At 45.9% G+C, this 17043-nt stretch overlaps 1 protein-coding gene across 1 annotated transcript in view; it reads right to left on the bottom strand.

The window, feature by feature from the left end:
- Positions 1 to 16726, bottom strand: part of l(2)37Cb (DEAH-box helicase 16 lethal (2) 37Cb) — a 211117-nt gene extending 194391 nt beyond the window's left edge. The window contains exons 1-2 of the mRNA XM_037413162.2: positions 16371 to 16726; positions 9315 to 9449 (exon numbers count right to left, since the gene is read on the bottom strand). Coding sequence (XP_037269059.1) covers positions 9315 to 9449; positions 16371 to 16568 — 333 coding nt within the window. The 5' untranslated portion in view covers positions 16569 to 16726. The remainder of the gene's footprint in view (positions 1 to 9314; positions 9450 to 16370) is intronic.
- Between the last annotated feature and the right edge of the window lie 317 nt (positions 16727 to 17043).

Genomic DNA, 17043 nt, shown 5'->3' with positions numbered 1-17043 from the left:
GGTGCCAGTCAAGTGCACCCCGCAAATGTTCTCCGACCCCAGCAATACTTGCTTGACCTCTGCAACAAGATGACGGCGGGCACTTTGTCTATGTCAAACCACAGAAATTGTCGACTGCACCTAAATACGTGGACGAGCACGCACCTTTTCTTTAAAACCAAAGTATTGTTGAAAAAACAGGTCACTGACCAATGTCAAACAAAACAATGACGTTTCGGGACCCGTACGGATCCCTTGTTGACAATCATTGTGAACAAGGGATCCGTACGGGTCCCGAAACATCATTGTTTTGTTGTCAGTGACCTGTTTTTTCAACAATGCCTTTACCTGACCAGACGGCATTCCGTCGAACTCTCGACTACGTAAAACCAAAGTAAAATATCTTATAGGCAATGCTCGTAACTAGTAATAGGTCATACGTGCCCGCACATGGGGGACTCTCAAACTACAGAAGCATCTCCAGTTTCCAAATTTGATGTCAGGAGTCCTTTAAGCTATTGCAGTCACATGTGGGCAGATGCTACCTCTTTGGTAAGTCTCCTTTTTTTTTTCATACTTCAAATAATTAGGACCCCGCCAAAACTGATTACCTATCTGCTACTTTGCATGTTTCTCCTAGCATACCTTGAAATGATTTTACTTTCATTATCTTGTGATTGCAGTACTAAAAAAAAGTTTAATCCTCACCCCACTTCAGAGACTAAAAAAATGGAAATGTTAAGTGCTTAATCTCTTTGTTAGACCAGTGTTTTCACTCTTTCATATGCACGCTTAATTATATTTCTGACCATAAAGCTCTCATAATCGAAATACTCTCATAATGTGGTAGTTTGGTAATTGCTTTAACTAGCGACTCATGACTACTTTAAACAAGAACCCATAGAGATGTCTAATGCCATTTTTAAATGTGAAACATACGTTGCCCAACATAAACAATCATTATACATAATGTCAGCACACTAAGCAGTACACAAGCTTCTGTAAGGCAATAGATATTGCCGCGAACCATGCATTGGGTTTGTTTATTTGTGTTTTGTTTTTTCGGCCTGGCTGCGCCGGCCTGTGCTATCACTGTTTTCACAGCGTTTCGAACAAACGCTATCACAGCGTTTCGAACAAACGCTATCGAACAACGTTTCGAGCGTTCCGAACAAACAGCGGTTCGAAAAAACGCTATCACAGCGTTCTCGATACAATTCGACTATTAGAGAAATCCTCGCGCTGAGGGATATAAATTCCCGCACAGCCGATGCCACAACATTCGATCACCGATGCTCACTAGCGTGCACGTCGTTTTACCGACCGCTGCCTCGCCGCCTGTGTATTCTTTCAGTTGTTAGGGGAGCACAAGTTCGCTCCAATAACTTGTTTTCCTTATAGACAACTGCGTCGTCCTTTGCTGCGTGACATCTGGTGGAGGTGCGAGGTACATGAACCCTAAGCCATTGCCAAGCCGACAAGCAAGCCCAACACGACAAGCACGCCCAACTCGTGTCAGCCGCCGACAGCAAGTCCTTCAGCCAGTGTTTGGACTGCTCCTGGATAAAAGGAGGAAAGAAGACGTAAAAACGACGATGATCAATGCAGGCACCATGACCAGCGCTACCAACCCTCCCGTCGTTCTGCAACAACCTCGTAAGTCCCCATCATTCCGAGGATATCCTGGTGAAGACCCGGAAGAGTGGCTGGAGAAGCTGGAGCGCATCCGCATCTTTAACAGGTGGGATGATGAAGAAACGTTTCGTCATGTCTTCTTCTATTTGGAGGATGCAGCTCGAACGTGGTTTGAGAACCATGAAGGCTCCCTAACCGACTGAACTGTCTTTAGGAGCGAATTCCTCAAAACATTCACTACGGTTGTGCAGAAAGAACGAGCCACCCTTTTGTTGGAGACGCGAATGCAACACCCTAACGAAGGTGTTGTACTGTTCGCTGAGGAGATGAAGATGCTGCTCCGGAGAGCTGACCCCGAAATGGCAGAAGAGAAGGAGGTGCGCTTTCTTATGCGGGGAGTTAAACAAGAGCTCTTCGCTGGACTCATCCGCAACCCCCCTAAGACCGTCGCTGAGTTCGTCACCGAGGCTTCGATGATCAAGAGGACCTTGGATATGCGTTCGTGGCAATACGATAGACCACTCAACACCCTTTCGGTGAACCCAGTAAACGCCCCTGGATTGGCGACGAAAGACTTGCGGGAGACCATCCGCGCCGTCGTTTGCGAGAAACTGAGGAAATTGTTCCCAGCAACGCCGCAGCCCCAAGTCGCCTCTCTCACTGACGTCGTCCGCGAGGAGGTCTAGCAAGCACTGGGGAATTCTACGCCGTCGGAAGCATCTTACGAACCACAAGCGATGACCTACTCCGCTGCTGCTCGTCGACCCCGACCCGTCCCAACCCGTTATCAAGAGGCCCCGCCGTACCGCCGCCCAATGTCGCCCGCCCGACCCCCTGTAAACCGAAATCAGAGAGTCATGGACACTGTGCTTGCAGGCCTGAAGGGGCACACTTGCCTCGTATACCTCGACGACGTTGACGTATTCGCCCGGACTTTCGACGAACACCTCACAAGGTTGGAATCTGTACTCGAGGCCATTCTTACGTCGGGGTTAACGCTGAAGCCTGAAAAGTGCCGTTTCGCGTACGAGGAACTCAAGTTCTTGGGTCACGTCGTCAACGCCGGGGGAGTCCTACCTGACCCGGCAAAAACATCAGCCATTGCGAACTTCCCAAGGCCGAAAGAAAAGAAGGGTGTGCGAAGGTTTCTCAGACTGTGCACATACTACCGGCGCTTCGTCGCAAACTTCGCACGCATTGCAGAGCCACTCACGCGCCTGACGAAAGAAAGCACTCCTTTCAGCTGGGAAAACGACCAAGAAAAGGCATTCTGCGAGCTGCAACAACGCCTGCAAAACCCGCCCGTGCTCGCTCATTTCGACGAAAACGCCGAAACGGAAATGCACACGGACGCCAGTGATATCGGTTTGGGTGCCATCCTCGTCCAAAAGCAAAGTGGTTACGAAAAGGTAATCGCCTATGCAAGCCGTGGTCTGTCAAAGGAGGAGAGAAACTACTCTGCCTCCGAGAAAGAGTGCCTGGCTATCATATGAGCCATTTCAAAATTTCGCCCATACGTCTATGGTAGACCGTTTAAGGTTGTGACAGACCATCATGCGCTGTGTTGGCTCGCCAATTTGAAGGACCCCTCTGGCCGTCTTGGGCGGTGGAGCTTGCGCCTGCAAGAGTTCGACGTTACAATATTCTACAAATCCGGCAGGAAACACTCCCGACGCCGACTGCCTGTCCCGCGCCCCCGTCGACCCACCACCACAGGACTCCGATGAAGACAGCGCGTTCTTCGGAGTCGTGACAGAGAGCGACCTAGCCGCCCAGCAGCGTGCCGACCCTGACCTCTGCGCCATGATCGACTACCTCGAAGGACGCAACGTCGCCGTGCCTAGGGCGTTCAAGCGCAACTTACCAGCGTTCAGCCTCAAAAACTCCATCCTAGTGAAGAAGAATTTCAACCCCGGAACGAGAAGGAATTATCTATTTGTCATCCCCGCAGACCTTCGTGACGAAATTTCGGAAGCGTGCCACGACGACCCGTCTTCCGGACATCTCGGAACAGCTCGCACGATTACAAAAATCAAGGCGAAATACTTCTGGCCCCGCCTTACATCCGATGTCACCCACTACGTCCGGAGCTGCCGTGACTGGCAGCGACAAAAAACACCACCGACGAGACCCGCCGGACTTCTGCAACCGATTGCCGTCCCAACGAGGCCCTTCCAACAGATCGGAATGGACCTTCTGGGCCTGTTCCCTACATCCCGATCCGCGAACAAATGGATTGTCGTAGCGACAGACTACATGACGCGCTACGCAGAGACCACCGCTCTTCCGAGGGGAACTGCACAAGAAGTTGCAAAGTTCTTTACTAACCAAGTTGTGCTGCGACATGGAGCCCCTGAGGTCCTAATCACGGACCGCGGAACGACCTTCACTGCGGAGCTCATGCAAGGAATCTTACGCTACAGCAACACGGATCACCAAAGAATGACGGCGTACCACCCCCAAACGAACGGACTAACGGAACGGCTGAATAAGACAATCGCGGATATGCTGTCTATGTACGTCGACGTTCAACATAAGACGTGGGACGACATCCTCCCGTATGTCACGTTTGCGTACAACACGGCTACCCAAGAAACCACGCAGATGACACCGTTCGAGCTCGTCTATGGAAGACGGCCGACTACGATGCTCGACGCCATGCTTCCGCACGTAGAAGACGACGACCTCAACGCCAACGTCCAAGGATACCTCCAACGTGCGGAGGAGGCCCGCCAGCTCGCTCGAGTTCGTATAACGGACCAGCAACTGGTGGATGCCGGACGCTACAATCTCCGACGCCGAGACGCCGAGTACCATCCTGGAGATCGTGTGTGGGTTTGGACTCCCATTCGACGACGTGGACTCAGTAAGAAACTTCTACGACGCTATTTCGGACCCTACCGGATTCTACGACGTGTTGGCGAACTAACGTACGAAGTGATCCCCGATGGTGACTCTCGTACATCACGACGACGCACGTGGCCCGAAGTCGTCCATGTGGTTCGCTTAAAACCTTTCTAGGGACGATGACGAACTTTTATTTTAATTCGTTTGGACTGTCCCTTATGTTAGCATCGGGTCGATGCACTCTTAGAGGGGGGGTAATGCCGCGAACCATGCATTGGGTTTGTTTATTTGTGTTTTGTTTTTTCGGCCTGGCTGCGCCGGCCTGTGCTATCACTGTTTTCACAGCATTTCGAACAAACGCTATCACAGCGTTTCGAACAAACGCTATTGAACAACGTTTCGAGCGTTCCGAACAAACAGCGTTTCGAACAAACGCTATCACAGCGTTCTCGATACAATTCGACTATTAGAGAAACTCTCGCGCCGAGGGATATAAATTCCCGCACAGCCGATGCCGCGACATTCGATCGCCGACGCTCACTAGCGTGCACGTCGTTTTGCCGACCGCTGCATCGCCGCCTGTGTATTCTTTCAGTTGTTAGGGGAGCACAAGTTCGCTCCAATAAACTTGTTTTCCTTATAGACAACTGCGTCGTCCTTTGCTGCGTGACAATATACTAGTCTCATCAGCCCCATAAAGACAGCACGCCATTACTGAGTGTTATGGCACACACACACTTCTATGCATTAAGTCCCTAAACACGGTATAAAAACACTAGTCAATCACAACACTCCTAGTTGCACCCATAATAAAAAAGTGTTGAAATAAACCATAGTAGAAAAGTGAACTTCTTCAATTTGTTCGGTAGCCCCTGTAGAAAGGCAAAACAAGAATCTGTCGAATTCTGTTGGCATAGACAGGGTAAAGGGCTGGGCTGAGATACTTGAAAAAGTATTGTAGAATACTGAAATGGGTACACGGGTTCGAAGCAGACACTGAGGCCCATTTTCAAAAGGACAAAAAAAGGATTCCGAAGCACACACAGATACTGGACAAAGTACACTGCGGGGCTAGTTGGTGATGTTCTTTTATCTTAGTTCTAGATACTGGAACACTTTTATTTCAGGAGATGCTCATACTCCTCTACAAAGACATTTATCCCCCTCCCCCCCCCCCCCCTCCCCGAGGACACACACGTGATCGCTCCGTGTTTAAATGAAACTGTCAGTTCGTTTAGTCTCCGATCGTGGTAGGGAAGCGCGCACATGTATCGCGGAAAGCCGATAGTGTCCGTGCTGTCACTATCTCAATCGCTGCGTATACCGGACTCTGTTCAAAGTGCTCCTTGGCACCGCTACTGCGCGCTATGAAACAATAGTGAGGTGATTTCACGTAAGATTGAACAAAGCATGGCTGGTTGACCTCTTAAATTTCTTTCAAGATTTTATATATAGTTGCCTGATCAGTGTAGAAAAGAGATCCGCAATGGGTTTTGCTGTAAAAAAATTTTTCGAAGGAGAGTAAATCAATAATGATGGAGAGATTGAGTGCCACGCGTACATGCTATGCTGCTTTTTTTCAATTTAGGCGATGAATTATACAAAATATATTAAAGTTACGTGCCTCAAATTTGTTTGCCTACATACAGGCGTACTGGGGCTTACTTTCAATTATATTTTGATTGTCTGTATAATACATATTTGTTCATACAAATTCTCAAATTTGAGCTAATAACGTTATCTTGCTTAGTTCACAGGCCTTTATTTCACAAAGCACCTATGGCATGCCAGTGAAAATTCCACATCACTTCTTCCACATCCATATTTATAAAACTGCCAAAGCTTATATTATTATCACTTTTCAAAAAGAAATATAATCACGCCAACTTCAAGAAAAGAGCAGGCAAGGGAAACTTCTTACAACAATTAAAAAAAAACATTCTTGATAACTTTTAAACTTTGCCCACTTATCCTACTGCATATTAGCTTCCAAAATCAATAAAAACATGTTGCAATATAATGTTTAGCTTGCAGTTATGGCCCATCAAAAAATGCCCTTGCCCAGTTACTCATGCTGGTGCCGCCACTTTTGCGCGAAATTCACGGCGATAACAGCGATGAGACGAGCACTAGCAAGCCTTATGAACGAACCGAATGACATGATTGAGCAACACTGGATATGGATGTGGCCGCTTGCTTTGCGTAGCAGACGCTCCGTGCTGCTCGGTCGACAATAATAATCGGCAAGATTTGGCGGTTTGCACTTCCAATCGCCGATTCTCACGGGAATTGCCGTTTATGTGCAGCCTGGTGCAGCAGATAAGATTGGCGCAGCACTTCCGCCCTCCCTGCACTTTGCACATAAGATCTGTTTTGCCAAGAATGTTGTTGTGTTAATTGCAATAAAGCAACAGGAATTTCTCAAATATGCTGTCTTCTAGACAGCATCAGTTCGGCGTCAACACAACACTTGCAAAAAAAGCCTGTATGCTGTGCAGACTAGCTAAACTTCGTGCTATAATGAATAAACACTGCCGTCATAGCTAGATAATCTTGCAGTGTGACAATATCTTTTCTGGGGTCACCTAGGTAACGAAAGATTTCCACCCTCACATGGGTCTGTTCGTGTCGTTGAGAAGCCAATGCCACTCGCCCTTTTGTGGAATCCTCAGATGTCTGGTCTGGTTGGTGTTGCACCTGAGAAGGCCGAGGATTCCCTTGCCCATATTAGCTGCAGGCCATAATTACAGTGAAACCTTGTTAATTGGAAGTCACTGGAGCCGCGAGAAATCTTCGAATAAAGCGGGTTTTCAAATTAACAGAGCATACTAAAAATGGGAGGGAAAAAACTTGCAATTATTTGAAGTAATTAGGGCTCATCATTTGCTGTGCCGGCTAGTTTGCGGCTCCAAGGTTTTCCCGCAATACTTGGTCTTAATTTTTGCCGAAAACACGGAGTAATGGTGGGTCTCGCTGCTACCACAGGGAGAAAAGAAAAAAAATAATGCATTCGTGATCAACTGAAACGTGCACCTGCAGAAAAGAAGATGTTTCACAGTAATGGCATGCGAGCAGCATGTCGCCTGCTCCCCGCTGCGTCGGCACATCATGATGAAACCATTCACCCATTCTTTCTAGTAAAAAAAAGGAATTTAATAATGGCCAGTGTGACAAAATTCGCTATATGTTTTGGCTGGAAAACATGATCATTGAAGCTCTCAAACTTAGTTTTCGAAGTAGGCATTGCAGGCAGGAACTCCACCATTGGTGCAAGTGCACAAATTATTGGATGCACCGGCAATCGAAGGTTTGCATACATAGCGAGTTCCACCTAACTGTCCTTTGTTAAACTTCTTTAGAATCGCAGAAAGAATGGTTAAATCATGCAGCGTTGATGTAGCGAAAAACGAGTAATATGCTGCTCGCGCGTCACTGCTGTACTGCAGTGAAGCACGCCTTGTTTTCCGCAGGCGCACGTATTGGTTGACCACGAGACACCCCTTTTTTTTGTGCTGGAAGTCGTGGGGCTGGGGTGCTTGTCAGCTGCCACTCATCAGTATCGCTACTTTGCATTGCCTTATGGCTTTTAAAGGCCGTCATTTCTGTGGATTGGGACAAAATCCGCATCTTGAATAGGGCCATGGCACCCGAAGTTTCCGAATTAACTGGACTGGTGCCGAGCGCCACTTTAAATTATTTACTTATACACTGGATTTTGAAGTGACCGAGTTTGAATTAATGAGGTTTTATTGTACCTATTTGCAGTGGGGCCCACTATGCTAAAATTGCACATTTTAAACAACGGCTTCTTGAACCCCGTTTTTTGAGGGTAAGATGGTTTAGGCCCTTCAAGGTCACTCCTGCCAACTCTCTAAACAGACGTAGAAACACGAACAGCAGCTGAGAGCACCCGACCAGACACTACAGAAAGCACTTGTTGCGTGAGCCAAAAGGGTCACTCTTCAATAAAGCTGTCCCCACCACCACCACTGCTACAAACGCACACTTCAGCAAGCCAGAACAGGCTAAGCTGGATCCGGCGGTTGGAGAGCCTGGTACCACAGAAGATGGTTCAATGCTTGCAAATCAACTAGGTACGCGTCACAACTACTGGAAGTGACTATGGAAGTGCCGCCACTTTGAGAAATGAATGCATGCTAATACTGGACTGGCCTGTGAAAGACATTATGCATGCCGCACAATGACTTTCGTTGACAGAAGATGAGAACACTGCCTCCGCGATTCTGTCGTCAGTGGCATTGTTCACTTGCTGCATGAGTCATTCTGCGCTTTAGGGGAAACCATTGCGGTCCTTCTCGTGTCGCTGACTGGTGGCACAGCTCTACTTGTACTGGCACAAAGAAAGAAGCCGCAGTGCCCTTCAGGAAACAAGCTTATTTGCGGCAAAACAAAATTTAACTTGATACCAGTGTCCTGCATTGCATCGCAATACAATAAATACACTGTAAAAGTATTTTGTTACTGAAATACAAATACATTCTTCAACTGTGTCTCGGTCCACAAAATACACATACTCTAAAGTACCTCTGGAAACACTACCGCGATACTCTTGTATTACGGTATTCGTCAGTCCTGACAGCAGGCAACTAAAGCTAACGAGTTCAGATATGAAACCCTCATGTGCATGCTGAAGAAAAGCACAGCTTGACGGCTTTTAAGAATGTAGAGCACACATATTGAACAGCACTTCAGTTATAAAAGTGCACACACCTATGCAACACAAGACGGGTTGTTTTTCGTTATACTGCAGATATATTTTGAGTTTTTGTGCCCCCCTTTTCCCAGCAACTAGCTTCTCAATTTCTTGCACTGTGGAGCAAACAAGCACACACCTTCTTGGCTGTTGTAGATGGTGCTTCATCATCACTGTCTGGAAGCAGTGTGTACTTGGCATTCTCCTCGAGCAGCTCCTGCATGGCACGTTCACGGACACGAGCTGGCTTCTCTCGTCGCTCTTGGTGAGGTACCTGCACAATTGTGACAGCCAGTGCATATGACCAAGGTTTGATGAAATGCCCTGCCTTGTTTAGAATGTCAGCCTGTGCCGTTAAATGCAAAAGCAAACAGCTGACTTGTGAGCATTGATATCTCTGAGAAAGCCCCTGCAGGAATAAGCTAAACTTCAGCAAACAAGCCCTTGTTCATTTCAATTGGGTGGAGGCGGAAATGTTGTAGGTCCGTGTGCTCAGATTTGTGTCCACGTTAAAGAACCCCAGGTGGTCAAAATTTCTGGACCCCTCCACTACGGCATCTCTCATATACAAATAGTGGTTTTGGGACGTTACACCCCACATATCAATCAATTACAATTGGGCTAATTTATATCCACATTTGCAGAACGTTAACCTGTGACACAATGTTCAGCAACGATATGCCCCCCCCCCACCAATTATATAGTGGTGTGCATAGGTTTTAAGTTAAAAAGCAGAAAAATTTAGCTCAAGGCACATTAAAAAAATAAGTCACAATCAAAGAAAAGCTTTCAGGGTAAAATAATGTACCATATTTACACGATTATAAGTCAGCTTGAATGTAGGTCAACCACCGAAAATGGCACAACATAAAAAAAAGAAGGAGCACGAGCAAATTTTAATTAAAACATTTTTTTTGGCACATCGTGAAACCACTAATGTGCAAAAATTGCTTCATGACAGTACTTAAAAGCTGTGCGGAAAAGCTAGCTTTCAAAAATAGGCGGAGATCATTTTGCGAAAGGCTTCACAATCGAAATTCGTTTTCAATTTTAGGTCGACCCCTCCAACATTTCATTTCAAGTTAATACAAAATGAGTCGACCTACAATTGTGTAAATATGATATTAACATTTGGACAATGACCAACAACAATTATCATTACATAAACATCTGCCAGACTAATTACACATGCCGTTCAATAGATAGCGTTTACCCAAACACCTGTACAGCAGCCTTTTCATCTGTTAAAGGGACCCTGAAACAGTTTTGACGGTTACATATAGACGCATTGCATGGGTAAAGCAAGTCCTAAGGATCATTCGTAGACCGATTTAAACTCTTTGCGTCAACTGTGTAATTTATTGGATGAATTTAAACATCTTATCACGGCAGTTTACAGTGGCCGAGCCGAACAAGTTTTCAACTTCTTGCACCTTTTACATGAGTAGAAATGTTCCAGTACACATAGCACCCGATGACCTATCTTATTGGATATCTCAGTCTATGCCACAAACTCTCCTGTGGGCAGCGAGCATCGACTGCTTGTATTACGAGCTCCGTGTTGATGTGAGCTGAGCCACAGTGCGTATCTCTAGTGTTTTTTTTTTTTTCTTTTCTTGGACCCAGCGAATTGCCCTAGCTGTATTATGTACCACATATCTAGCAATCGGGGACTCTTAAAACTTCAACATCGTGAAATTTTTGTCGGCACTTGTAGACCGGGAGTACTTCAGCTCGTTGCTGGAATGAGCATTCGCACTGTCGCTGTCTAGTCAACGCTACCATGCATGTGTCTGCGGCTGTAACTTCAACTCTGAAAACACAGCCACAATTCTCGAGTTAATGCTTGTCGGTGAATGTTCTCGAATTCCTTTTGTTTGTTTGCATGCCTTTGCAGGTTTTCGCCGCACTTGAAAATCAAATAACATCAGCAGATAGTGCAGTGGCACCTGCCGGAGCAGATATCAACCACTCCGTGATATTCATCTCTTTTGCCATACGGCGTGCATGCCGCCGGACACACTGGGTTTCGGCATCAGATATTGTGGGCAGCCTGTCGGTAGACAATCTCGAAGCCCATGACTGGGCAAAGCTTAAGCCGTCAAGTGCACTCACGACAGCGCTGCAATTGCCAGGGATACCAGCACGACTCATGAGTTGAGGAGGCAAGGCAGGGATAAGGAGGAAGGTATAGATATAATTGTCTGTAGCAGACGTAATACACAGCGTGTAGTTAAATTTACGGTGAAAATGATTCGATGGTGCTCGAGCCTGAATATTGACAAAACTTCAGAAAACTGTTTCAGGGTCCCTTTAAGGAAAACTTTAGATGCCTCATGAAATGTGTCCACACGAAATAGTCTAAAAAGTATCAGGTGATTACAAATTACTTCACCCTAGCACAACATCGAAAATGTCATATGGTCAAAGGTGGGCTGCAGAGCATGAAAAATCGCGCAAGGCTCACAATGCCTCCAATCTTGAAGACAGTGCAAACCTAGTTAGATGCAGATAGCTTTCGGGTGACGGTAAGACGAAGAGGATGGCCTTGAAGTTGTCTTGGACGTAGGGGATCGTGCGAATTGGCCTTTCCCGTTAGGCAACAAACTGAAATGGCCTTCCACCTCAAGTTGCACCCCTTTATGGACCAAAAAGCACTTTCAAACATTCTTTCCTGTAACACTGTAGAAAACAACCGTGGTAACTTCTCATGTGCATATCTCGAATCTGCCATGAAAGACAATGGCATTAAAGTGAGCCCAGATTAGACCAGGAAAACATAGAAAAAAGAGACCATACACCTTCAAATATACTTTTCTTATGGTAGCATATAGCAATCAGTCGCTTCTAGCAGCGTGTCTTGAATGCTTTAATATAGAATTTTAATGGCAAGGCATTGCTGAAACGGTTTTGTTTAATCCTTTGAAGTGTAAAACTTTGAAAATAAAAGTACTGCAAATGTGGCACCAGCAGTGCTAGCAAAAATAAATATCATAACACACAAGAGAACAAAATTGGATAGCACATATGTCAGTTCTATTTTTCTCCCACATCCATCTGTACTTTCCAGTAATGTACAGCAGTCATGAATTCAAGTGGAATCAAATATTTTTTGTATAATGACTGGTATGCTCAATTGCTTGAGACAACCACATCACATTAATACAAATCTGGTCTCAAAAATAATGTTCACTCTAATCTACAGGGGTGCAACAGCCAAAATACAATTTGGGGCAATTTTAGGAGCAGCAAAATGATACTTATGAAGCACTAAAATCCAAATTTGGAGCAGGTTACAGAAAAAAAAATGCATATATTTTTTCTACCATGAAATATCAAATTTGGAGCAGTGTAAATAAAAAGGCTTACATTCTGAAAAAAAGTATACGTATAAACCATGCAACATCACCTAAATTGTGCAGTATGAACATGAGCACAGATATTTCGATGAAAGTTGTATTTTGAACCAACCCACTGAGCAAACAGTAATGATGTCCATATTAGCCTTTGCTGTGCCTGTCAAATAATTTGACAGACTCTGCGAATATAAATAAGAATCTTCCATGCTTAGGACTTCAAAATTTGGAAGATTTGTAAAACCGAGGAGTTGGGTGGTGAAAAAAAAAAAAAAAAACTGGTGCAGAATTTAGTTGTTTTTTTTTTCCTTTAATGAAGCAGAAATGTGATACACAGCTCCATATGATTGCCAGGAGCTTATTTGGATGTCAGTTATTGTACTGGTACTCGGAATTATACGGCATACAAATGCACGAGTAACCTAGCAAAAAGTTCAGTGTCCCGTGAATAGCGCTAACAGCCCCTTCGAAATCTCAATAAGCTTTTCTACTGGGCACCAGTGTACTGCAGCAAAGGTGGCTTAAGCAGCATTCTCTGCACAGGTTAAAACCAAAGCCAAGAAATTTTCTAACCGCTACATACCCCCCATTCCCCCCCCCCCCCTTTTTTACTAGGCGAGTTGGTGCCGATTCGGCTCCTTTGCAAAGAGCATTCAGCCAAGTAAAGTAACAATGTCACATGCCCATTGGTCCGGCGATGGTACTGGATATCTATCTATCGTTAGGACCGCGGCCCGGGCTACGCAACTTCACAACAAAACAAATGTTTTAGGTGCCACTGCTAAGGCAATCGACGTGGTCATTGGAAACCCCGGCATTCGCAGTATGTCGAGCTTGTTGGCACGAGGAAAACGCTGCAAATGCTTCCAGCTTTAGTTCCTAACAAGCCATAACCGCGTTTTCAGGGTAGGAAATTTACACTTCCCGCGATTCGCTGGTGTTAACAGCAATGCATTTTTGTCTTGAAGTTTCGCCGTCGCGCCAATAGGTATCCGCTGCGGTCAACAAACCGATGGGCGCAGCATTGTTACTTTATCTTGTCATATTTTAAGTACATTTTAGGCACTATAGTTGGGGTCTGTGCACTTCGACGGATAGTGCAAACTGCAGGTGGCCAATTGGGTTTGCATTCCTCGCCAAAATTAGCGCATCTGAAAAAATTTTGAGGCTGGCTGCACATTTTGGCGCAGCGTGGTGCAATTACAGCAAGTTTTACGGTTTTGGCGCAGCTCAGCACAACAATCAGAAATTGTATCAAATTGACACAATTTGCACAGCTGTTGCACCCCCTGGATCTATGAGCTCGAGTCAACATTACAGTGATATGCCCCGAACTCAAGATGGTGGAAGCACGTTACTTGGCTCTAAATTGACCCGTTTCAATTTGTGAGTACTGTAGATGACGCCAAGAGAGTGCTCCAAATGCAAGCTCCCTGAATGAGGCTGAGGTACAGAAAGTGTGGCAGTTGGCTTTTGGTCAGACAAAGTTGGGCTATGCCACACTTGTGTAAACTCCTCCTCTTGGTCGATTCGTAAATGAACATTCAGATCTCAGACGAAGGGCAAAGAATCAGGTGAGACACATGGCGATGCCCATCTCGTCTTTTTGTTCACTTTTCAACTGAGCGCTGGACATGCATTTCTGCAATTGTGTTGCACCAACTGCCCCCCAGCTATCTACCCTACTCAAGTCCATTCCCTCTATCGAGAAATATTTGACCACACAGAGATGTATGAAAATACAATTTAAACAGTGCCACGTTTTTTAGAGGGGCCCTGCAACACTTTTTCCCAGTAATTGTCTAATGGCATCACTGAAACTACTTGTGCCTCCTGAATCAACTGTCAAAAAGAATTTTCAGAAACTGTCAAATAAGATGGAAGTTACAGATATTTGCTCCATGCCTTGATCACTTTCCCTCATTTCATACCAGCAAACGTGCTGGAAGCTGGGCAAAGAGGGCAATCACAAGATGGCAGGAAGATGAATCCCTGGGTCAGCGCATGTCATGAACTTGGGCACTTTTTTTTTTCTTTCAGGGTGATCACAAGCGTGCAGAAGGGCAAGTGGCAGCCACACTAGCTATTAAGCTCATTATTATAAAATCAGCCGTAGACTTGGGGTATACAGCAAGGTAATTAGGATGTATGGCATCATTCATAGTGAGCAGCAAGTTCTAGCTGACTTCTTTGGCCCACGTGTTCTCAGGAGCCTACCTTTTTTATCTAGCAGAATATAATTTTTTGGCAAATGCAGAAGTAAATTTTTCTGAAATATAAAAACCAAGTAGCCCGAACCACAACACTTGTAGGAGTACATCTGTAAAGCTCCCCTGTGCCATCATTAAGACAACTCAGATCCCAAAGTATAAGATGAGATGTCATGAAAAGAGAAACAAGTATCGATGTACCACTACTGCACTTCCTGCAAGAGCTCGGTGCGCTGGCAACCGAGTGCTTGTTCAATAGGAGTGCCCTTTAAGTGCGAGACCACTCGCAATTTTCCATGTGTAACAACCCACTGGCAACTAAGTTTTCTATTTATTTTGAATATTCACTTCCCACCTGACCTGTGTGCATCTAAAATTTGCATATTTACAGACCAACCTTGGTGCCCATTTTATCCTACTGATATCGTGCATGCAACCTCATGGACTCACAACATGGCGTTTAAGATCATGTAAAAACCATATATTCCATTGAACTTCCTAAAGTTAAAGAGAGGCGACTCTGGCACTGCGATCGTTCAGCCACTATGGAAATGATTGGTAGTACATGGATTTCCTTAGTCTTTGTGCTTGTGGGACTCTAACAAATTTATGAATTCGTTTATTGTTGTGTTTTGGTTTTGCTTCGAATAAAAGAAAGGACCGGGGTGAACTTCGTGAGCCAATTTGAAGTTCGTGAGCCAAAAAAGCTAACGTGGTGAAGAATGACTGCTGAACCTTAGATGAACTGCGTCGTGCAGCAAAGTGGATTCTGGCCATGCAGAGGCAAAAGGAGCTGAAATAACGAAGACTAGTCAAATCCGTGCACTAAGCCCACCATACTCATGATGCTGCCTGAAGTGTGCGCATTGCAGCTCTCCTAGACACTAGCGCCAGAGTCCACAAGTGTATTATTAGGAAACCATGTGAGTGGGGGGGGGGGGGGGGGGGGGGGAGTCCGTCGCAGCATCTCTCCGCTTTTTAGGTGACTGGGGGGAGGGGCGTTCACGCGCATATAATAATCACGCGGCGATTAACCTGCCTCAGCGTGATAACTTAGTCAGTGGAACGTTATTGGGCCTCTAAGCATGAACAAGAACGCAACCAGCATGCGATGCGCAGACAACACTACAGCGACATCACAAAGCTTGCGTCCCGTCATGTTGGCGTTCCAACGTGCGTGTTTTGGGAAAAGGGCCTAGTACAATGGCGTTCCAACGCGGGTGTTTTGGGAAAAGGGCCTAGTACAACACTTCAGTTGTGCTAAACCACTTACTTTCTTTTCCCCCGCATGCTTAAGGTGGTGATACGGAACGGATTAAAGGGTCCTGCTGTCCTTTTTTTTTTATTGTTCGCATGCAATAATGACGCAGTATCTAATGATGGTTGCCGTGAGCGAAGACAGACTGCTTGGATCAAACACATCTTAAAAATGTATTTAAGCAACACGACATGCGCCATTAATGCCTCTACTACGACATGCGTTTATCCCGCGAGTACACAGAACGGCACTCAGTTCAGGTGTCAACGCCAGTGAAAGGGCAGCTGTGTTATCGCTCAATGTGTCGTCAAGAAACCGAATTCTGGGCGACTTCCATAGACATGGGATGCTCAAGACGTCACGTTACAAACCTTGTCCCACAGCTGTCCCATGAATCCGATGACATCGTCGTTCACCGAAATGGTACCTGTGTCGCGTATCTTCTCAACGAGGTCCTGTCGAGAGGAGCTCTTCTGGGCCATGTTGACGAGGAATTGAGCGACATAGCGATCGCTTAGCCCCAGAATGGAGTGCAGCTGATCGCTCACCCACTGCTCGACGCCGGCCATGATCAGCACTTTACAATACAGTCAATTCAGGCAGCTAATTTCGTTGTCACGATCATCACAAAATCAAGCAGTCCCTGACTTTGAGTTTGCAAGCAAGTTCACAACGACATACGACATTCATGCGTTCGATGCGCGCCGCCATTTTGCAATTAATGTCTATAGCAATTCGACGGCGGGACCAAGAAGGTAAAACTGTATGAATGAATGGATGGATGTGGCTTTACCCCAAGGAGGTTATACTAAAACTTCTGGAGTGGCGGTCCCGCCCAGGAGGTTAGTTTTAGTATAACCTCCTTGCTCTACCCCAAGGAGGCTATACAAAACTTCTGGAGTAGCGGTCCTGCATACCTGCCAATGTATCAAAGTGAAGCCGCGGCGGTCATATTGCTCAGGGCAGAAGGTGGTGGCGCCTGCCCTTAGCGCCGTAATGCTGTGGTCGCTGGTAGCCGTGCGTTTTGTTATTGCTACTAAAGCA

Source organism: Rhipicephalus microplus, chromosome X (assembly GCF_043290135.1).
Source record: "Rhipicephalus microplus isolate Deutch F79 chromosome X, USDA_Rmic, whole genome shotgun sequence".
NCBI classification, from domain to species: Eukaryota; Metazoa; Arthropoda; class Arachnida; order Ixodida; family Ixodidae; genus Rhipicephalus; species Rhipicephalus microplus.
This window is presented reverse-complemented; position numbering and strand designations above follow the sequence as displayed.